General features: G+C 60.1%; 3 protein-coding genes across 10 annotated transcripts; 1 reads left to right on the forward strand and 2 right to left on the reverse strand.

Moving 5' to 3' along the window:
• Window positions 1-4,385: 4,385 nt before the first annotated feature.
• On the reverse strand, window positions 4,386-10,093 carry TBC1D10C (TBC1 domain family member 10C). 5 transcript variants are annotated; one of them, XM_069470334.1, is made up of 10 exons: window positions 10,065-10,093; window positions 9,658-9,835; window positions 8,817-8,916; window positions 8,534-8,641; window positions 8,335-8,441; window positions 8,023-8,137; window positions 7,350-7,415; window positions 7,015-7,204; window positions 5,390-5,544; window positions 4,386-5,076 (listed from the first exon to the last, which is right to left on the reverse strand). In XM_069470334.1, exons 2-10 carry the CDS (start codon window positions 9,807-9,809, stop codon window positions 4,729-4,731), a joined length of 1,341 nt encoding a protein of 446 aa, XP_069326435.1. In that variant the 5' UTR covers window positions 9,810-9,835; window positions 10,065-10,093; the 3' UTR covers window positions 4,386-4,728. The 5 variants fall into 5 exon arrangements, with proteins under 5 accessions (XP_069326435.1, XP_069326433.1, XP_069326432.1 ...); XM_069470332.1 differs by lacking the exon at window positions 10,065-10,093 and adding an exon at window positions 9,925-9,964 and having other exon boundaries at window positions 9,658-9,889; XM_069470331.1 differs by lacking the exon at window positions 10,065-10,093 and adding an exon at window positions 9,925-9,964 and having other exon boundaries at window positions 7,350-7,436; window positions 9,658-9,889.
• Window positions 10,094-11,023: 930 nt separating this feature from the next.
• On the forward strand, window positions 11,024-14,330 carry PPP1CA (protein phosphatase 1 catalytic subunit alpha). 4 transcript variants are annotated; one of them, XM_069471757.1, is made up of 7 exons: window positions 11,024-11,154; window positions 11,680-11,811; window positions 11,957-12,187; window positions 12,800-12,904; window positions 13,353-13,580; window positions 13,667-13,797; window positions 13,874-14,330. In XM_069471757.1, the coding sequence occupies exons 1-7, from the start codon at window positions 11,100-11,102 to the stop codon at window positions 13,982-13,984; spliced, it is 993 nt and encodes a 330-aa protein (XP_069327858.1). In that variant the 5' UTR covers window positions 11,024-11,099; the 3' UTR covers window positions 13,985-14,330. The 4 variants fall into 4 exon arrangements, with proteins under 4 accessions (XP_069327858.1, XP_069327860.1, XP_069327857.1 ...); XM_069471756.1 differs by having other exon boundaries at window positions 11,043-11,154; window positions 13,353-13,576; window positions 13,663-13,797; window positions 13,874-14,323; XM_069471759.1 differs by lacking the exon at window positions 11,680-11,811.
• Window positions 14,331-14,479: 149 nt separating this feature from the next.
• On the reverse strand, window positions 14,480-19,895 carry RAD9A (RAD9 checkpoint clamp component A). Its single transcript, XM_069471753.1, has 11 exons — window positions 19,747-19,895; window positions 19,595-19,665; window positions 19,013-19,141; window positions 18,212-18,326; window positions 18,029-18,128; window positions 16,605-16,717; window positions 16,402-16,511; window positions 16,256-16,320; window positions 16,023-16,160; window positions 15,061-15,268; window positions 14,480-14,983 (listed from the first exon to the last, which is right to left on the reverse strand). The coding sequence occupies exons 1-11, from the start codon at window positions 19,778-19,780 to the stop codon at window positions 14,888-14,890; spliced, it is 1,179 nt and encodes a 392-aa protein (XP_069327854.1). The 5' UTR covers window positions 19,781-19,895; the 3' UTR covers window positions 14,480-14,887.
• Window positions 19,896-21,269: the final 1,374 nt, after the last annotated feature.

Raw genomic sequence — 21,269 nt, forward strand, 5'->3', positions numbered from 1 at the left:
GCGGCGGGGAGAGCCAGTCCCAGGGACCGACAGGGCATCTTCAGAGACACAGACTAAGTCTCAACAGAGGGTCAGGTACAAGTGGACAGGGACTGTCAGAGAGGGTCACAGACATAGGGCTGCGGTAAAGAAAAAAGAGACATAATGGAGAAGAGTTGCGGATGGGAAGGGCAGGGGCGAGGGGAGGGGAGGGGAGCGCTGGAGCGGGCAGAGGCTGGTACGGGCCGCCCCTAGGCCGGGCGGCGGCAGAACCGGCTGGGGCACACAGCCCCGAGCCCCGCCCTTGGATGGAGTCCTGAGCTCCCTCCACCGCCCCCCACGCCCAGGCCTGCCGCTGTGTCCCAGCCAGGGGCGCTCTGCCCTATTGCACACTCTCCCAGAAAGGCACTCCTGGGCCAGGGTCTCCGGACATCTGCGGAGTCGCCTCCTCACCTCTCCTGTCCTGTGGGCCTGCACAAGGAGAGGGGGTGTCTGTAAGATCCACCTGCCATCCACACCCAGGCCAGCTGCACAGCCTCCCCAGGACACCCATATACCCAGGTGAAGCCACCCAAACACCCACAGAAGCGCACCCCAAGGGACCTGGGTCACAGCTACAGATTCAGCCCCGCAGACTCACACCCTCTCCGGGAGTGTACCGCACCTGCAGGGGCCCATCCTAGCTCTGGCTGGTGGGACCCGGCCCCTCCCCTTTCTGATCTGAAGCTCACTGTCCTCTTGCCTCAAATGGGGTTGGCTCCCTTCTCACAGGCAGGGCTAGCCCAGGGTGTGCACCTGGCACAGGCAGGCTATTGTCACCATTCCTCCACCTCACACCCCCACACTCACACCCCCTCCCTGCTTGTCTCCCTGTCCTGGCTGTCCTTGAGAGCCCCCTGGCCTGGGGGAGGGTACTGAGAGGCCGATGGCACTTGCGGGGACAGAGGTGGCAGCTTTTGGACCCTTTCTGCTACTACAGACAGAGCAGCCTATGGGGACACACCCCTGTCTACCACTGGAGGGGTTCAGAGAGGGGAAGTGACCTATCCAGGGTCCCCCAAGCCAGCCCACATTCCTCACAAGCAGCCCTCCCTGCTGGGGCTCCCACAGTGAAGCGCAGATACCCCAGGAGGTCCATTCCCTTGGCACATGGGTGGCCTGAGCACCCATGCGATCCCACTGTGGGGGCAGGGTAGGCATGGCTGTCATCCAAAGAGCATGAACTTTGACGTTTGATAAACTACGCAGCCTCTGGGGACTCAGTGTTCTCATCTTCAGATGGGGACTACAGTGAGTGCATACTTAGTCCAGGCTTGGCTGGGCAGGGGCGCCTGCTGGTAGAGCTAGTTGTATCAACAAGTATTTCTTGTTTTTTCTTCTTGCTATGTTGCCCAGGCTGGTCTTGAACTCCTGGCCTCAAGCAATCCTCCCATCTCAGACTCGTGCATCACTGGGACTCTAGGCGTGAGTGAAGAGCGCAAGTGTTTCTTGCCTTGTCCCGGGTGCTATGCAGGAGGCTGTATGTGCAGTGTCACTTAAACACTCAACACTAGGAGGTAGCAGTCACGATTGTTTGCCTTTTACACATGAGGAAAGTGAGGCTCAGAGATGTGGTGTGACTTGCCCAAGGTCACACAGGTGGTGAGAGTCAGAGCTGGGGTCTTCCTTATGCCAGGATGTGCGCATACCTACGCAGAGAGCAATGCGGTTCTGTGCCTGCTCCCAGGCTACCCTGGCTGGGCACCAGCTGCACTGGCTTTTGCCTTGTGGACAAAGGGAGGAAAATGAGGGTTTAGAAACTGCAGCCCAGTACCGGGGCCCTTGGACTTGGGGCAGGCAGGTGGTGGGGTGGTCCTACTCTGTCCTTGCCAGGAAAACATAGCCATCACCCGAGGCTGAGCTGAGCCAGGTAGGGGTGGAGTGAGGAGAAGCCATGCTTCCGCTGCTACCCAGCTGGATTGAGGGCTAATCCTCATAATGGTATGACTGGTAGAACGCTCTTGAGGCTGGGGTGGGAGCTATCATCCCACTATCTGTAGGAGAAAACCGAGGCTCAGAAAGGGCAAGGGGGCCTTTCCCATGCAGGGACTTTGCAGGGATTCCAAGTTTGGCCTCTGAGAGCCCAGAACAGTGCGGGCATGGCGGGTGGCAGTGAAGGATGGAGACTGTGGGTCCTCCCTGATCCAAGGTGGGGCTCCACATGCTCTGCCACTCCTTTGTGTGCCACCCACTCGTGTCCACTCTGCATCCCCCACTCTGATGCAGACTGACAGATGTTTCTGGGTGCCATCCCAGCTTCAGTGCCCACACACTGAGTGCTCTCGGATGTGTTACATCCCTTTCTGATCCCCTTTCCAGGCAGGTTTGTAGGGAGCTTCTGGGTTCACTGAGTATGGTTGTGCAGGTTGATCACTGCACAAAGGCACCTGGGTGAGAGGTCACCCCCCGACTCTGCCACACCGTGCACTGTGGCAGGACTGCATGTTGCCTGAAGAGCAGTATCTTTCCCCAACTGGTGCAAAGTGCTGTGGAGCTGGCGCGGCCCTGCGGAGGAGGACCTCTGAGAATGTGTGCTCGAAAGTCTTCATGTGAGGAGGGAGCTTGTCCTCTTCTGGCCTGACCTGTCAGTTCAGGCTCCTGTGTAGATGGTTGATAATGGAACCTGCAGAAAACCACCCAGAAAATACTTCCCTGAGTAGGAAAAAGGCAGTGACTCAGCCCCAGCTGGGGGGGGCCTGCCGGAGACCACCTGCTCCCAGACTCTGTCTCTGTGGTGAGCCACTGCCATTGTCCCCTCACCTTGCCCCAGCCTCATGACAGAGTTTTGCCCAGGGCTGAGCTGCTGCATTCTTGCGCTCCTATTCTCCCAGCAGAATAGCTGAACTGTGGAGGGCAGGGAGCTTCCAAGTGGACCCCAGGGGCAAGTCCCCTGGCCACCCTACCTGCTACAGTGCCCGAGATTCCACCATCAGACTCCTCTCTAAGGCCAAGGCATTGTCCAGAAGGCCCAGAGCTCTGCATTCTCACAGCGGCCCTGCCTCTGCTGCGGTCTCGGGCCGGGTATTGAGCCTCACTGACCCTCGTCTCTCTAATAGGGCTATCAGGGCCACCTGCAGAGAGGGGGTGGGGGTCTGTGAAAGGCTTTCATAAACTACAGGTAAGGGGATGATTATTAAGCTACAGGTACCCCATGGTGGGGGAGGAGGGAGGGAAGGAAGGCTCTGGAAGCTCTCCAACTCACAGGAGCCCAGCTGCCGGCCCACACTCAAAGGGGCTGGCACAGCAATGGCGGTGGGGTGGGTGGGAGCAGGAGAGAGCACGCGCAGGAGGGCAGGCCCAGGTGGGTTCCCAGGGGGAAGCTGGTTCATGGGCTGCCAGTGGTGGGGGCAGGGGTGAACCTTGGTCTGCCACGGACAGTGAGCTATGCCAAGTTCCCTCCCCTCCTGAGCCTCAGTTTCCCCCCAGGACAATCTAGATACAAATGGATCCCATGATTCCCTCCTCCAGGTGGTCAGCTTCTTGGGATTGGGACAGGTCTGTCCTGGACCCAGGGCCTGACCAGGCGCATAGTAGGTGCCACATGAACATATGTAGAGTGAGTACATTTCTGCAGTCTGTACCCCTGTCACTAGAACATTCCAAATCCAGACTCTGACATGGCCATGGCAATACTCCAGCACAGCCGCTGGGCCGTGCAGACTGAACACTCCCGATGGTCCACTGCTGACCGGCGGCCTCCGCCGCCTGCTCTCGGTGCTCCCCGCCATGTCCCTCGCCCTCATCATACTGCGGAGCTGCCGAGGGGGGAAGGGAGAGGGCGCCTGGGAACAGGCACTCTGGGGACACAGCCTGCATCGGAACCAGCCCTGTTGTCCTGGCGATGGCTCACGTTCCAGGCACCCCAGGCACCCACGGGGGCAATTAGTGAGCGTGGGAGGAGGTTTCCATGGTGGCGATCCCAAGGGGGTGCCTCCAGGGCTTGGGGGAGCAAGGGCCAGCAGGACCTTTCTCCTTTGTCCTGGGCACACTAGGCCTTTGTCCTTGCCTGGCTCTCTTTGACAGATGTGATCAGGACCATGGTGGGGGCGGACTTGGGTCAGAGTCCCCCACCCTGGGGAGTCCTGAACCTGCCTGGGGGGAAAGGAGGGAGGGGCGGCATCCGCTGGGGAGCCCTCCTCCCGCAGGTGCGAGAGCCTCTCCTGTCCCCAAGAGGCTGGGCGAGGCAGCACTTGGCTCCTGTGGCTGGTAAACACCTTCCCCAGCAGCCAGTGGGCAGCCTGGGTGTGTCCCCAGGGCGGAACCAGGGCTGGGCCAGCAGAGGGCAGGGCTGGGAGGGGGTGGGTGAGGGGAACGGCCTCATGTCCAGGGTTGGGGTGGAGGGCATTAGATCCAATTCAATCCAGGCATCTGCTCAGTCAGACTTTATTCCAGGAGCTCTTTGGGGTCCCTCAGCCCAGCCAGCTGCCTCTCCGTCCCACTCCCTCAGTGCTGGCTTAGATGCTTGTGAGGGTCTGGGCACCAGGACAGCTTCATGGGCAGGTAGCTGGCTTGGGTCCCCACAAGTCCCACTCCGTGATCTTCCTTCATCTTTGTGCCTGACACAGTCTGTAACACGGGGGCTCCTCCTCCACGGCCCGGCCTTGCTGGGAAGGGGGCTGAGTCCCGAGACCCCAGCCGTAAAGTGCAGTGGCTGTTTGCAGGGCTGGCGCCAGCCATTCAGGAGATCAGGACGCTGAATCCATGGGACCCTCAGAAGCGGGTGTCCAGGAAGGAGGCAGAGCCTCGATGGGACCTGGAGGGACCTTCAATGGGGGGCCCCCGGGCCCGAGTCAGGAGCCCATGGAAAGTCTTGCCGCGGGTCTGGGGCTTGCGCCGTGGTGGTCTGGGCTCCTCCGGGGGCTGCACCACAATTCGGGGCACCTCAGGCTTGGTGCCTCCTCGTGCCCCTGCCAGCTGCTGGGCCTCAAAGATGGCTTGGGCCCCAGGAAGGCGGGCCTGTGGCCGAGGGGGGGGCCCAGGCGCTGACTCAGGCAGCTGGGCCAGCTGGACCCTGATCTCCCGCTGCAGGTCCCGCTCAGACAGGGCCACACTGTGCACCTGTGGGGAGCAGCTGGTGCTGAGTTTGTCCGGACTTGGGGAGGGCGGGGGGTGGGGACAGGAAACCATGATGTCCCCATGGGGCGGGCAGTACACAGCCCCAGGAAGTGGCTGAGGGCTGAGGGGCTGACAGACAGCCTTGCTGGGGGAGCCACAGAAAGCCACTTGAGGCCTGGGGTTTTCGTGTTTTCTGCAGCTCAGAAGACAGGAACTGAGCCCCGGTTCTCACTTTGGCTTCCCGCTCTGGGACTCTGTCTCCCCCGCTGTGCAGCAGGGACTGGGCCATTGCAGAGGGCAGGCAGGGGGCACCCACCTGGGACATGAAGACCTCCTCCTGCAGCTGGGTGGGGGGGATGGCTCGAAGGGCGCCAAGCGTCTCCAGGAGCCCTGGGCAGGCCCCGCGCTGCTCTGCGGTGCCCAGCGCCAGGCGCACCAGCGTCAGCCCCACACGGAACAGCACCTTGGCACCTGCAGGCCGGGGCTCACTCACGGGAGGCCAGCCCTGCCCTGCCCCTCCTAGATTCTATACCTGAACCTGCCCCCAGCCATAGTCCTGCCCCCTCCCCCAACCCAAGCCAGGAGCAATGGGGGAGGACAGGCTTGGACTTTGTGGGGCACAGGCCCTCACTGCCCACATCAGTCTCAGGGCTCCTGACAACCTCACACCCAGCCTTCCGGCCTCAGCTTCCTTGTCTCCACGAGGAAAGATCAGGTGGGTGCTCTCTAAGGCCTTTCAGCTTGGATCAGTGACACCCTGATTCTAGAAAGATTCTGGGCAGAGTTTCTCACCCCGGAGCCAGGAGCACATGCCTGTGCGTGTGCACACTCCCCACAGTGTGACCTTGAGCCTCAAAATCCCTTCCTGGCAACCTCTGATCTGCTGAGAGGAGCAGGCAGGGGACCAGTGAGGCCTACTGACAACTGTGACTTGTGAAGGGACGATCTGATGTCCTTGTAGATATTCAAGGGAGCCCGCACAGAGCTCGTCCTCAGGTGGAGCTGATCAGGCCCTGTCCAGCTCAAGGTCCAAGGCTGGAGGGGAGGTGACCCATGGATGGCCACTTAGACACCTATGGCCAGAGCTCTAAGCCAGCTACTGGCCCTCCCCTGTGTGTGTGTGTGCGTGTGTGTGTGTGTGTTGGGGGATGGGGTTCAGGGGGGTTGGCCTGAATCTGGCAGGCATACAGTAGGTGTTCAGTGAATGTACTAATTTATTTCTACCATTTTTTCAGGTGCAACCTCTGGGCATCACACAGAAAACAAAGTGCAGGTGGGTTGCTGGTGGGAGGCACTGAGGTGGGGCCTCGGGGACCAGCTCGGGGCCTGCCTGACTCCCCTCCTGCTCTTGGCCTGGCCCAGAGCCCCCCCTCTGGCACGGCCTCCCCAGACCCTCCCTCCTGTGTCCCTCCACTGTAGCCTGCCCCTGGGGACAGCAGCATTCCCAGCTCCAGGCCTCCTGAGCACCCCGCAAGTGTGCCTCCTGCACGGAGCAGCCAGGCAGCTTTAAAACAGCAGTCCCCTCCTGCTGCTCCCCTCACACCCTCTGTCACATCCCTTGTTTTATTTTCCTCATGACACTTATGACAATCTATAAATATCTTGTTAATTTGGTTACTGTCGCCTCCCATCCCCACCCGCGCTAGAAGGAAGGTCTTGCTGGCTCAGGTGCTCCCTGTCGCCAGGGCTTGGCCTCCTACCAGGGCCCCAACCTGGCCCAGTCCCAGAGCTCAGGCCTCCCTGCTGTGACGACAAAGCCTCCCTGGCCCCGCCCTGCCCCAGGCAGTGCCAGTCCTCCCTCTGGTGCTCCGCATCACAGGCCGGGCCGATGCCTTCAGCAAGCCTGGCCCTGAGACGGGAGGCCCCCAAAGAGCCAGGAGTGACAGCGGCAGCGCAGAGCGAAGCCTCCCCATGTGCGCGCCAAGGCCCCGCCTCGCTCACCCTCGCTGAGGAAGGCGTCCCAGACGCGAAGTACCGTGGGGAAGGGCAGGGAGCGGGCGAAGAGGCACAGGAACCACTCGGGCAGGTAGAGCAGGGGTCCGACGCCCACCTGCTGCAGGTGCTTGTGCACACGCGGGAGCAGCCGCCGCAGCAGGGCCATGAACACCTCGGCGTCCAGCCGCACAGCCTCCTGTGGCCTTGTCCATGAGCTTGGAGGCCAGTGCCGCCCGGCACCTCCACCCCCACCCCAGGCTTCTGCCCCTTCAGTCCCCAGCCCCCACTCACATGCCAGGCCCCTTCCCCTCTTTCCTCCAGCCCCCATCCCAGCCTCTCACCATGTGGGGCCCGTAGTAGCCGGGGAGGTAGACCTCACAGATCTGCACCAGGCACCAGAAGGCCTCCTGGGGGGAGAGGGCACAGGCCTGTAGTGCCCACCAAGGAAGGTACCACGGAAGGGAAGGCAGGACGGGCAAAGGGTGTTGGGGAGGGCCTGGGCACAACCAGGAGCCTGGACTCAGTGCCCCCCTGCAATCTGCCCGGTGCCTGGGTGTGCTTTCCAAAAGCCAGGGCCTGCTCATGGGCTCAGGGGGTCAGAAGTCACAGGGATCATCAGGGTGTTGGATTTGAGGGCCACAGGGCTGGGGCTCACTGGGCAAGGGTTGGGAGGGTCCCAAAGTTCAAGTCCTGGGTTCTTGGGGTCATTGGGGTCAGGGATCAGAGTCCCAGGGTTCAGAATCAGTAGTCATGGAGTCAAGGTGATGAATATCCAGACTCCTTGACCACTGGGGTAAGGGTCAAGGTCAAGGTCCCAGGCTCCTGGAGTCAAGATCGTGAGGCTTGAAGGTCACTGAGGTTGGTAGTCACGAGGCTCTGGGTCACTAGGACAGGGTCCAGGAGTCAAAGATCCTAGGTCCCTGAAGCCAGAGCTTGTAGGGTTGGGGATCACTGGGGGCCTAGGGTTCAGGGTTCAGGGGCTCAGCTCCCTAGAGCAGGGTCCTGGTCACTCACCTCTGGGGGCAGGTGCATGAGCAGCACAGCAGCCACGGGACCCTGGGCCTGGCAGTAGCCCTGTTCTGGTCGATACAGGGTGTAGGCCTTGAGGACCTGCAGGAGCCCCTGCTGCCTGTGCCAGAAGACCCCATTAGGGGCCAGTCCTCCAGGCATCCCGTCCCCACTCTGGTGGCCTCTGCCCAGGCCTCAGCCTCCCTGAGCCTTGCTGGGTCCTCTGAGATGCAAGGCTGTAACACTAGGGTGGGAAGACTGGGCCCAAATGGCTGGGGCTTGTGGGGCTGGGGTCCCTGGGCATCACTGGCTTCGTACCCATGGCCCTGGGGTGACACAAACATCTCGTGCAGAGGGAACTGACGATGCAGGTCCCTGCCAATGGTCTCCATCCACTGGGGGTCTCCTGGGGCCTCTGCCAGCTTCTGTGGGTGGGCGGGCAGGAAGACGGGTGTGAGGGCTCAGTATGGTGAAGGGCTCTGGGAGGGGGAGGTGGGACCCCTGCCCACTCTCTCACCTGGTAGGTGCCAGGGCTGTTCTTCTGACACACATGGGCCCCACACAGCAGGGGCCAGCAGCGGGCCCGCAGGGCCGAGGGGATGCCTTTGCGACACTGCATCTTTACCTGTGGGGGATGCCGAGAAGCTCCCTCACGCCAGCCCCACTGGCTCCTGTTGGCAGGCTCCGAGCACAACTTAGCATCGGGCAGGGACCACTCTGGGTGGCAGGGAGCAAAGGCATGGGGCCAGGCAGAAGGAAATGGGCCAAGGAGGCCTGGGTGGGGCCACTCTTCCCCTCACCTTCTTGTACCGCCGAGACATGGTTTTCTCCCAGTGCGAGGTCATCTCCACCCACTTCATTTCCCGTTGGCGGATTAGGTCTGCAGGGGGGTGGCCTGGCCTGGTGGCACATGGCACAGATATCCAGGTGCTGGGCAGCTGTTTTTACCTAAATCCCATACCTGCCGCCCTCCATGCTACCCAGGTGAGCCCAGCTCCTTGCCCTTGGGATCTCTGGGGAGCCCTGGGGAGTGACCTGTGACCCAGGAGCTGCCAATGGTTGTCATGGGGACAGGAAAGGATGTGGCTCCAATGTGGGCAGAAACAGGAGGGACTGAAGGGGTGAGTGGGTGTGTGCTGGGGGAGGGGCTGGTTGGCTGTCACCCAGGACAGGGACACAGACGATTCATAGAGCCCTGGACTAGAAGCCAGGAGTCCTAAGTTTGAGTCTGGTTCTGCCCCTGATTTGCTGTGTGACCTAGAGTGAGTTTCTGTCTGTATCTGGGCTTGTTTTCCTGTTTGTACCTTGGGGAGGAGACGGGAGGAGGTGTAGGTTCTATGATTTGGATCTGGGATTCCTGGGCCCAAAATTAAAAGGGAAAGGAAGTCCAGCCCCAGAAGTGGATGCAAGCCCTTGGAGGTTGGGAGTCAGAGACATACAGAGACACCCCCCCCCCACAGCCCTTCCTACCTTAAGATGCTGCCTGGAGCCTGAGGAGGGTGATACTGGCTGAGTCCCCAGCTCAGTCCCTACCACCAGACCATTCCCGGGCCCCTGAAGTTGGGCCTCACTCCAAAATTCAGCCCTCACACCCCATCCTTAGTCCCGGCATCCCACCCTCCCCAGCCCTGCCCCACTTACCCTGGCTCTGCTGAGCTTCCCCCAATGAAGCCATAGCGGTCAGCCTGGCGATACGGGCCGGGCCCACTCAGCTCTGAGTCAGACCCCAAAGAGCTGGAGTCATCCTGTAGCTCAGAAGGCTGCACCAGGTCCTCCCCCAGGGCCTGGGCCATGATGCCCAGACTTTGGATGCCACAGGCTGAGAAATGTGGGGAGAACCAGTGTGAAGGGCCACTCCTGGCCAGCCTGGGACCTGCATTCCCATCCAGCCAGTTCCTGGCCCCAAGCCTGGCTGTGGGGTCAGATGAGGGAGACCTCAGGGTATGTCATCCAGCCCCCTATGTCTCCTCTTTTATTGGGGTGGAGGGCCAGACCCTGCAGTGACAGAAAGGCCAGGCCCAGCCCCTGTCCCCACCAGCCCAGCTCACCTCCCCGCTGCACCTCACCTCCTCCTCTCACTTCCTCTTCACACACAGCTTCAGCAACCCGCCAGGGGCCCCTCCCAAGTCGGGGGGGTCACCCTTTTCTCTGAGGCTCTTCCTGCCTGCCCCAGTGCCCCTGAGCCATGGGCTCCTCCCACCCTCCCGTTGGGCGGCTGTGGGCTTCAGATCCTGTGCTGGGTATGATGGGCCAAGGCCTGCCAGAGGTAACGAGGCCTGGCCACCTCCAGTTTCCAGGATACTGGCATGTAAAGCACCCAACTCAGGGTTTCAATAAGAATTATGGTTTATTTAAAATAATGTTTGCTCTTTACAAAGTCACACTTTTAACATGCACACAATGCAATATGATTACACTACTCAAAAGGTAATTATGGGCTTATAAGAAAATATTAATTCAGCAAGCCCCAAGGCAGTGTGGACCAAAATGCACTCAGCCATCTGGGGACCACAGTGACCCAGGATGAAGGCGTCCTCCGGGAACGTGAGGCCCTGGTCTTGACAAGCCATTGCTATCTGTGAGCCTGTTTCCTTTTCTGCACTTTGAAGACTTAATCTGTAGCGTTTGAGGAGACGGTACTGTGCTCACACCACCATCTCACCCAGGGCAGGGGTGGGAAGGGCTATTTGGCCCTTGAAAGAGAAAAACAACTTCTATAGTACTTCCGGTCCCATACCCTCGGAAATGGGGCTGGGTGACTCTCAAAGGGCGGAACCAGACTCAACTTTGCCCCGCCCAAACCCCGCCCACCAGCCTCCACCAGGCCCCGCCCCCGACGCTCCAAGCCCCTCCCCGTAGCCCGAGGCCCCGCCTCCCGGGGCGCCGCGGCCTCTGCCCATCGCGTCCAGTTGAGGCGCTAGAGCGCGAGGGAGGGCGTGGCGGGGCGGGCCCGGAGGCCGAGGAGGCGGGGCGGCCGGGGGCGACTGGGGCGGGCGGAAGGAGAGCCAGGCCGGAAGGAGGCTGCCGGCGGGAGGGAGGCAGGAGCGGGCCCGGAGCTGGTGGGCCGGAGCGGCGGCGCCGCCATGTCCGACAGCGAGAAGCTCAACCTGGACTCTATCATCGGGCGCCTGCTGGAAGGTTGGCCGGGGCGGGGAAGGTCCGCGCCTGCCGCGCCCTGTCCCCCTGCCCGGCCCGGAAGTGGCGCGCGGGCGGGCCTGCCCCTCCCGGAGCCAGCTTAGACTGGGCGGGGACGGGCCGCGAGGTCCCGTGTCCACAGCCGCCCCCCCATTCGCGGGCGCGCCTGAGAGGTCTGGGGCCCGCTCGGACAAGGGAGCAGCCCCCTCTCCTGGGCCGGGGGCACACGGGTTGGCCTGGCTCTTGGGTTGAGGGAGAAACCTGTGAAGCCTAGCCCTAGAAGGGGTCCTGCGCGGTGAGGATTCCGGTGGCAGGCCCTGTCCCCTCTCGAGGGCCTTGAGGGTAGTCTGGGTCTTCCCTTAGGAGGCTTGAGGCACGGAGGTCCTGGAAGGCTCAGCAGCAACAGCTGCCTCTGGGCAAGGAGGGGCCTGGGAGGCCCAGGCGCCCCGAGTTGCCCATGGGGTCACCCGCGACGCCCACCCTCCTGTCTGAGGGGCCAGGGTCCTGACACCCCCATTCCACCCCCAGTGCAGGGCTCACGGCCTGGAAAGAATGTACAGCTGACAGAAAATGAGATCCGTGGTCTGTGCCTCAAATCCCGGGAGATTTTCCTGAGCCAGCCCATTCTTTTGGAGCTGGAGGCACCCCTCAAGATCTGTGGTGAGCCCCCTGCCCCGGCCCCTTTGGCTTCCTGAAAGCGGCACTGGCCCCCCAAAGTTTCTGGTTTCCTCTTCCTTTCAGCCCAATCCTGGGTCTGGGTTCCAGTCTAGACCATGCACCTAGCTTATGATTCCCTGGGTCACAGGTGACATCCATGGCCAGTACTATGACCTTCTGCGGCTGTTTGAGTATGGCGGCTTCCCTCCAGAGAGCAACTACCTCTTCCTGGGGGACTATGTGGACCGGGGCAAGCAGTCTTTGGAGACTATCTGCCTGCTGCTAGCCTATAAGATCAAGTACCCTGAGAATTTCTTCCTGCTCCGTGGGAACCATGAGTGTGCCAGCATCAACCGTATCTACGGTTTCTACGATGAGTGTGAGTGGTCTATGTGTCCAGAGGCTGCCCAGGTCCTGAATGGCACTTTCTGCTGTTCAGTGGGACCCTCACATTGGCCTGGCAGCAGCAACTTCAGTATCTGAGATACCTGTTGGACTGTGAGCTGTGCGAGGGCAGAGCCCGGGTCGGTTCATACCTGTCTGCCCTGCCCTCCCTGGCTGGCATGGGGTCTGGTGAATGGCTGCTGACTGGAGGGCTGCCTGTGTTCTAAGTGCATTCCCCCAGGACCCTGCCTGGTGACAATCCCCTCCAGTACATTTGCTGCTTGAGCACTCGGATGCCTATGTGGACTGGACTCTGCTGTCCAGAAGCTGAGATAAACCAGACCCAGTCTTGGCCTGGCCCTGCTCATGGGGGGTAGGTGGGTGCTAGCCCTGAGGTTGGTCCAGATTGGAACTTGGCTTCCTGTGGACTTCAGTGCTTTAGAACTCTTGGAAGGCTGGTAGGTGGTGGGGGATTTGAGCCCTCCTTGCCTTACTTCTTCCAGCTGTGTTTGAATAGCCCCCAAAGTGCCCCGGAAGGCCCCGAGACCAGGCTGGGGGTGGGCGGGGGCAGGCAGGCCTTCCATGAGCTGCTCCTTCCCCTGGGTAGGTAAGAGACGCTACAACATCAAACTGTGGAAAACCTTCACTGACTGCTTCAACTGCCTGCCCATCGCGGCCATTGTAGATGAGAAGATCTTCTGCTGCCACGGAGGTGAGGGTGGCTCTGGGGCACATGCTGAGGGAAGGCCTGGGAAGGAGCCCTGGCCACATCCCTGGGCCTTGGAAGGAAGCTGTTAGCTGGAGGACACATTCCCAGTTGCCTGGAACAGCTCTCCCTTGGGTCTTGGATGCCACTCCTTCCAGGACTTCCCCCTACCCCGCTGCGTCAGGCTGCACTTGCTTCCCTGTCATGGCATTCGCCATCCTGCATGGAATTTACTTGTCTCCTTTTTCCAGGGAGCTCTCTGCTCCTTGAGGGCAGGGACGTTTTTGTGATTGTTTGGAACCTTGAAAAAGCCTCTGCCTGGGCTCTCAGGAGCCCAGGAGAGGGGCGAAGGGGTGGTGGGAAGGGTAGGGCTGGTTGGCAAATGCTTCCTGGAGGAGGGAGGTCCTTGTTTTGAGACTTGTTGAGGAAGTGACCTGCCCCTGGTGCCCCTCAGGCCTGTCCCCGGACCTGCAGTCCATGGAGCAGATACGGCGCATCATGCGGCCCACAGATGTGCCTGACCAGGGCCTGCTGTGTGACCTGCTGTGGTCTGACCCTGACAAAGATGTGCAGGGCTGGGGTGAGAACGACCGCGGCGTCTCCTTTACCTTCGGAGCTGAGGTGGTTGCCAAGTTCCTGCACAAGCACGACTTGGACCTCATCTGCCGAGCGCACCAGGTGGGCCGGCAGGCTCTGGTCTGGGCAGGGGGTGGGGAACGCACAGGCCTCTTCTTGCGGAACTAACTGCTCCCTTCCTTGCCCAGGTAGTAGAAGATGGCTATGAGTTCTTTGCCAAACGGCAGCTGGTGACACTTTTCTCAGCTCCCAACTACTGTGGCGAGTTTGACAACGCTGGTGCCATGATGAGTGTGGATGAGACCCTCATGTGCTCCTTCCAGGTGGGTGTGGGGCAGGAAGGGACTGGCGGGCCCTGTGGCTGAGCCCCTTGAGCCTGACTGGCTTTGTCTCTTCTAGATCCTCAAGCCCGCCGACAAGAACAAGGGGAAATACGGGCAGTTCAGTGGCCTGAACCCTGGGGGCCGACCTATCACCCCACCCCGCAATTCCGCCAAAGCCAAGAAATAGCCCCTACATGCTGCCCCTCTGCCCCGGATGATGGATTGATTGTACAGAAATCATGTTGCCATGGGGGGTCACACTGGCCCCTCGGGCACACCCATCATGGGGAACATGGAGCCTTGGTGTATTTTTCTTTTTTTTTTTAATGAATCGATAGCAGCGTCCAATCCCCCAGGGCTCCCTCCTGCCTGTACCTGTGGTGGCTGCAAGCAGGATCCTGGGGCCAAGGCTGCAGCTCAGGGCAATGGCAGGCCAGATTGTGCGTCTCCAGCCTTGCTTGGCCTCAGGGCTGGCAGCCGGATCCTGGGGAAACCCATCTGGTCTCTTGAATAAAGGTCAAAGCTGGATTCTTGCCATGGCCTCTGTCTCCCTTGTTCCAAACACTGGGCCTGGCAGCCCTTCTGCACAGAGCCACCAGAGAGCGCGGGCTTGCTGGGCCCGAGGGGCTCTCAGAATTCCAAGCCAGGAACACAGTATTGGGAATGCAAGAAAAATAGTCTGCGTCATCCACAGGGGGTCCCAGGGGTATGTGCAGGACTTGAGGAACAAACAGGCATGATTGGCAGAGCGCATCAGCAGGGCCAGGTTCTTTTCTTATAAAGGTGAGTGTGAGGAAGACAGGTTTCCAGCCCTGGCCAGGTGGTTGGAGTCTGGCCTAAGGCTCAGTGGTAAATAAGAGGTGAGGGACCTCCTGTCAGGTAGCAGCTCAAGGCCAGGTCTGGGAAGAGACATGATTGGTTGGGGGTTGAGGGTGACAATAGGACCCAGGCCAGTCAGGGTGAGCCGGGCAGGGCCTGCCGGAGGGAGCAGAACCGCCAGCTCGGCTCCAGCACCTCCACCTTTACGACCCTCCAGGGCTGGGGCTACGCCTAGCCCAAGGCCTCTGGACACAGACTTCAGGTTCTCAGTTCAGCCTTCACCCTCACTGTCTTCAGCCAGCACAGGGCTGGGGCCCTGGGGGGAGTGTACAGGGGCCAGGATGGAGCCAAAGAACAGCGAGCGGAACTGGAAAGAGAACAGAGAGTTCTGGAGGCTGCTCCTTTCCTCAACTCCCATCCCCCGCCTCCACCTCCAGCCCCTACCTTCTTGGGTGGGGGAGTCCCAGGCACTGTACTGGGCTCAGCTTCGTCTTCCTCCTCTGAGTGGGGGTCAGGGCTATGGCGGTGCTGGCAGCCAGGTGAAAGGGAAACGGAGGGCAGCGCCCGTGAGCCCTCACTGCTTATGGTGGTTTCCATGGCGATCATGTAAGAGTCAATGTCATCATTGGCAAAGTCGTCCAGGTGGGGTGTGCTGCAGGCAGCAACAGAGTACCAGTGAGGAAGAGGGAGGGGGCGGGGCACAGAGGCAGGGCTCCACCTCGGAGAGCTCAGAGGGGGCTCTGAGGCCTCATGACTGCTGGTGCTTGCATGGTTTTATTACTTCCTGGTTTGGTTGGAGAGGAGAGGATGCTGGGGTTAAGTGGTGGCTTCCTGGAGGGGGTGGGCCTGGAAGCCCTTTGATCAGAGTTCAGGTAGGGGCCTAAGGGAGGCATCCTGTGGGCCAGTTTAGCTCAGCTGGGGGAAGAGAGCAGCCAGTCATTTGAGCTGGGCCACTTGGGGCCCAAGCCCGCACCTTCCCAGGGGACAGGAACTGGAGAGCACTGGCGCCCAGGGACAAGCTGGGCAGGGGGCCAGACCAAACTTCCTCTGCTGAAACTACACTGGGCCCCTCCCCCCAACCCACCTGCCCTTCCAGCCACCTGCTTCCCCCACCCCAGGCAGCTCCCTCCTCCCAGCAGCCTTTTCCCTCCGTGGCCTGGGAGGAGGCTCAGAGGGGAGGCCTCAGCCAGACAAGGAAGCCAGCAGGACCCTGGGGATGCTTCCCTAGGTGGGAGGGGTCTCAGCACAGCTGACCGTGAAGGCTGTGCCTGCAGGACTGGAAGCTGTGAGCGCTGTGGAGGTGGGGGCCCAAGAAGCGTGTGTTGGGGGGAGCGGCAGAGGCTGGAGGCAGCAGGATCAGGCTGGGGTGCACAGAGGAGGAATGGGGGGGCAGGGGGTGCCCTCACCTGTAATCCTGAAGCGGAGGCACTGGCCGATGGAGCTCCTGGGAGCCTAGGTCCTTGGAGTGTGGGTCAGTCTCTGAGAGTGTGGCTAAGACAAAGTGGCCATCCAGCAGAGAGTCCTTGATAGTGAAGATGGCTGGTCTGGGCAGTGAACAGGGGTCCCCAGCTAGGTCATTCCATTTAGCTCCTGGCATCCTAGGGCCCTCCCCCTCCCTTGTCCCAAGACTGGGAATTACCGGCCTGGAGCATCAAAATGAATGCTAAGATTCAAGTTTGCTGACTCTGCAAAGCTCAGGAGCCCCTGGGAGGGAAGAGGCAGGGTGGTGAGGCCCTGGGCTAGGGAGGGAGGACAGGACAGTGAGTGCGTGGCGGGGAACCTCACCCGGAATTCCTTGAGGCAGAAAGTGACAGCCACCCCTTCTTGCGCCTGCAACTGCTGGAAATCCTCCTCCCCAATGCTCATCTCAGTCATCATCGCTTTGACGGTGCTGTCTGTGGGGGCAGGAACAGGAAGAACCTAGGAACCTGGGCCCCACCCTTCCCATCCTCAGCTCTGCTCTGTCCTAGGCCACCCTGGCTCCTCACCTGCCTCCTCCTCCTCCTGGTAGCTGCGCAGGATGACCCTGCGGCCACAGCCAATGCCCAGCGTCACTTCAGCCAGTGCAGGAGGGAAGGGCAGAACAGCCTCCCCCAGGACCCTGTGAGGAGGGCAGAGCATTACACAGAATGCTTGGTCCTGCCCAGGGGCTCCGCTCCCAGAGGACCGGAGGCAGGGTGGTGACCAAGCACGTGCACAGGCCTAGCAGGCCCTGGGAAGGCGAGGACAGAATGAGCAGGATGTGGTCCCTGCTGTCAGAAGTTCCCAAGGTGTGAGAGAGAAGGGATAAGGCAGACAAGAGGACAAGAACAGAGCCCAGAGCAGGGAGCAGGGAGGACAGGCTGGCTGCACCTGGCCATGCAGAGGTGGGACACCACACTCATGCCATCCCTACAAACCCAGCCTTCAGAAAGAGCCCTTAAGTCTTTGTCTTCTAAGGATACACGCTACTATAAAGAGGAAGTACATCTGGAATTTGCCTCAAGTTAATTGGAGACAAGAGCTGGCATCTGCTTTTATACGTATTTGAAACTGTCCATAAGAAAAAGAAACAATTGCTCATTTAAAAGAAGAGAAAAAAATAGTACAGACCAAGGTGATAGCCTCCCCTCTTTCACTGAGAGTCCTGAGCAGTGTTAGCTCAACAGAACCTGGGGAAACAGACGTCAAGACCCAAAGGGACCTTCAGTCACCATGAGAAATGAACGGGACCTCAGGCCACTTGAACGCAGTATCCAGCATGGGGCAGGGGGCGAGCCCACTCTTCTCTGAGCTGGTCCTCGCCAGGGGCCTTTGCTTCCACTGGAGTCCCCATTTCCCTGGCCCTAGACAGCCCTTGTGCTCTGACCGCCCAGAGTCCACGCCCGCGGCTGAGTGTTCAGGTCACCCTCCTGGTGCACGACACCCTCACCCAGCCTCCCACCTTGGCCTGGAGACTCCTCAAAGCTAGATCCCAGGCAGTTAGGAAGAGAGGCTGCCCTTGGATGGGGAACACCTCTAGAAGGATGACCATGCTGGATTTTGAACCTTTGAGCCACAAGGTTAAGGACAGACCTTCAAGGTTACTTAGGCCACACAAGAAATCTGATGGCAGGTCAGGGATGTGCTCTCTACAAGAGGAATTAAAATGGGTACGATTGGCCAGGAAGCCAACCAGACTTTGGGATGGAGATTACAGGGCCGTAAAGACAATAAGGAGAATGGCACAAGAGGGCACCCGCACCTCATCCATGCCAGCCTCTGCCACTAAAGAGCCAAACAAAGACCTAAGCACACACTGGGATGCGTATCTTTGAGGTTCACAGAAACTCCGTAAGTAAAATGAGGAAGGTGCCTTCTTAAATTGGCCCTTGAGGCCCCAAATAAGGAAGAGAGAGACCTAGGGCTGAGCTTGTCGCTGGGGTGTGCTCACCGTGCTGGGGCGCGAAGCATGTGGGGGCACGAGGCTGGGTCAAAGACGGCCTGTAGGGACTCGCAGTCCTGGAAGGACAGGTTGTGAGTCTTCCTCACCCCTGGATGGGCAGACAGGGTCTCAGTGGGCCTCAGTGATCTCCCCCCACTTAGGGACCCTCTGGCTGATGAGCTGCCCACTCACCATACTTGCAGTGCAGCTGGACCACCAGGCGGCTGCTCCTGCCATTCAAGGAAATGCAGCATTTTTCCACAGTCTTCTCCAGCATTGCCAGCGAGCGGAAGACGGACAGGAAGGACTGAGTGGGGGAAGACATATCAGCCCAGCACTGCGCCTCCACCAGCCAGCTCTCACATTCCATGCAGGCCCCGGCCCATCATGTAACACTGAGAAAGGGGCTCCCATGACATATGGGACATTTGCATACTTCCCGGCCTTGTTCATGCTGTTCCCTCTGCCTGAAGTGCCTTAAAAGACTGCTTACCTTTTTTGACAACCTGAATTTCCCCACCTTCTCAGGTCCCCTCTTTGCATGTCTTTACTATGCCCCTCAGTGCATTTTATTTTTTTTGAGACAAGGTCTCGCTCTGTTGCCCGGGCTAAAGTACAGTGGTGTCATCATAGTTCGCTGCAACCTCAAAGTCCTGGGCTCAAGCTATCCTCCTGCCTCAGCCTCCCAAGGAGCTGGAACTAGAGATGCATACACCATGCCTGGCTAATTTTTTACTTTTTGTAGAGACAGAGTCTTGCTATGTTGCTCAGTCTGGTTGCGAACTCCTGGCCTCAATCGATCCTTCTCCCTCCCAAAGTGCTGGGATTACAGGTGTGAGCCACTGTGCCCAGCCCCTCACTGCATTTTGCATGGGACTGCTCCTGCATGTGTCTGTCTCCCCCATTAGCATCTGCTGAGTGCCCCAGAGCAGAGGCACAGCTCGTGGAGATTCCTGGGTTGGGGCAGTGCCACTGCTAAGGGAAGGGTCTCACCTTCATCAGGATCTTACAGCGCAGCGGGTCCTGACCAGGGGTGGTGGCCTGGTACTGCTGGAAGAAGAGTGGGGCAAAGACGAAGCAGGCATAGGCAGAGCGGGAGGAGTTCACAGTCCGGAGGGAGAGCTGGGCCACGAAAAGCAGAAAAGCAGAAAAGCAGGGAGAGACGGATGTAGTCTGGGGGCAGCGACAGGCCCAGCCCTGCAGCCTGTATTTGCTTGCACACTTGCCCTAATGTTCCCCCCCCCCCCCCACCAACACCTGTTGAAACCCTTCTCCCTGCAGTCAGCTAGTATCTTCTCATGAATTCTGTAGAGTCAGCCTCAGCACTGCTCCCGGGGTCAAGCGTCTGCACACCCTGCCCTTCCCCCTAGTTATCTCTAAGTCCATGCCACCCCCGCTGCCTTCAATTCACACACTGGCCGGGGAAGATCACAGGGCCCAAGCTGACGCCCCACAGCTGGAGAGGACACTAAAACTCGGCAGACAACTCTGCCCACAGTCACGCTGCCTGCTGGAAGCCAGACTTGAGTCCAGGCTCCCGGCTGGCATCCCACCCCTCATACCCCAGCCCCTCACCCCGTCTTCCAAGGGTTCCAGGTAGAGCTCGTCCCCGATACGGGACAGGGAGTGGACGGCCTTGCCGAGCACTGCGGGGAGAGCAGAAAGGGGTCAGGCTGGCGCCTCGGGCCGGCTCACGTGTCCCCGCCGCCAGGCCGTCCCAAACTCACCCTTCACGTTGCCGCCCATAACCAGGCACTTCATGCTGGCCCAGCTCCGAACCCGGGCCTAGCCTGCGACCGGGCTGAGGCAGGTGGCTGGCCCGCGACAACTAGCCCCACCGGGTCTCCGCGGTCGCCGGGACCCGGGTTCCCTTCGCGCGCACGGCCCCTGGCCGCCCCGCCCCCGCCCGTCTATTGGTCCACACACCGGCGCCTCAGTCACGTGAGGAAAACGCTCACAGGCCCTGCAGTCATGTGACGGAGTCCGTTTCCGGGGGTGGGCCCCTGTCACGTGGCTCGGGCGCCCTTGCAGCCTGCTTCTGGCTTTCCAGGCCTGCTCCTGACCCTGCTGGGCTGCTGGGCCGCTCGGCGGGGCGCACGGCGGGCTGCGCACCGGAACGCGAAGGGCAGAGAGACGCAGCTCCAGGGCTCGAGGTGCCTGGTGCAGTGGGCCGAGCACTGGGCTCGGAGTCGGAGATGTAGGGGCAAGCCCTCTTGGTCACTAACTTAGTACACGTTTCCTGGACGTCTGTACGGGGATACAGGGTTGAAGCAAGACCGTCCGCGCCCAGTCTGGGCTGGGGACTCGGACGCAAGCAGCAGTCACCAGCTGTAAAAAGACGTCAAAGCAACTTGCTGCAGCAGCCAAGGGTGGAAGGTGGCTGTTCGTTCTGTCTTTGAGGATCCTTTATTGGTTCTCTTCATTGATACTTGAAGGAAGAACAAAAGATTCTTCGGGCAGAAAGGGGTAGAAGGCAGAGGGAAGACCAAGAGTAAAGGCTCAGCGGTGGGTGGGCTCTGCGCCCCTGGGGAGGGGAGGGGGGCTGCCAGATGATGAGGGGCACTACTAGGAAGCGCTGGAAACGTTTTAGGAGGGTAGATTGAGGGTAGATCGCAGTTACGTGCATTTTTATAAGACCCCAGACTGTGTGAAAGAAAGGGGTTCCTCAGCTGGATCTTCCCCTCGCCCTGGGCCTCAAGTCCCACGTGTGAAAGTGGAAGGACTCGCTGACCCCTCGTTCCGCACAGTTCCAAGGCTCTGTCGTTCTTTGAAGGACCCTGGGCATCCCTTCGTCCCTGTAGGGCTGGTCCGTGTGTTACCCCTCTGGTCCTCTCAGTAGTGCAGAGGACAGATTTGTCCCTGAAACCGTTACCCTCCAGCCTCATTTTAAAAAAATTATTGATGCGTCTTAATTGTACATACTGATGGGGCACATGTGATAATTTTGATGCATGCATACACTTTCTCTTATTTCCCTCGGCTCCCCTCTGTCACCAGCCTTTGCCTCTTCCCTATACCGCTGGGCAAGGTGGTTCTTCTTCCCTTTCCCCTTCAGGGGGATCAGTGTGAATGGGACCACCTCTACCTAGGCAGTCAGCTCAGCAAGCTGGGACTCATCCTCGACCCCAACCCTGATACGCTCCTTCAGCAGATCCTGACTGCTCTGCCTCCCAGAGCAGAGGCTACTTCACTCTCACCTCTGATCTCCATGGCCACCATCTGGCTTGGGCCAAAATCCTCTCACCTGGAT

The sequence above is a fragment of the Eulemur rufifrons genome, chromosome 6, assembly GCF_041146395.1.
Source record: "Eulemur rufifrons isolate Redbay chromosome 6, OSU_ERuf_1, whole genome shotgun sequence".
NCBI lineage: Eukaryota > Metazoa > Chordata > Mammalia > Primates > Lemuridae > Eulemur > Eulemur rufifrons.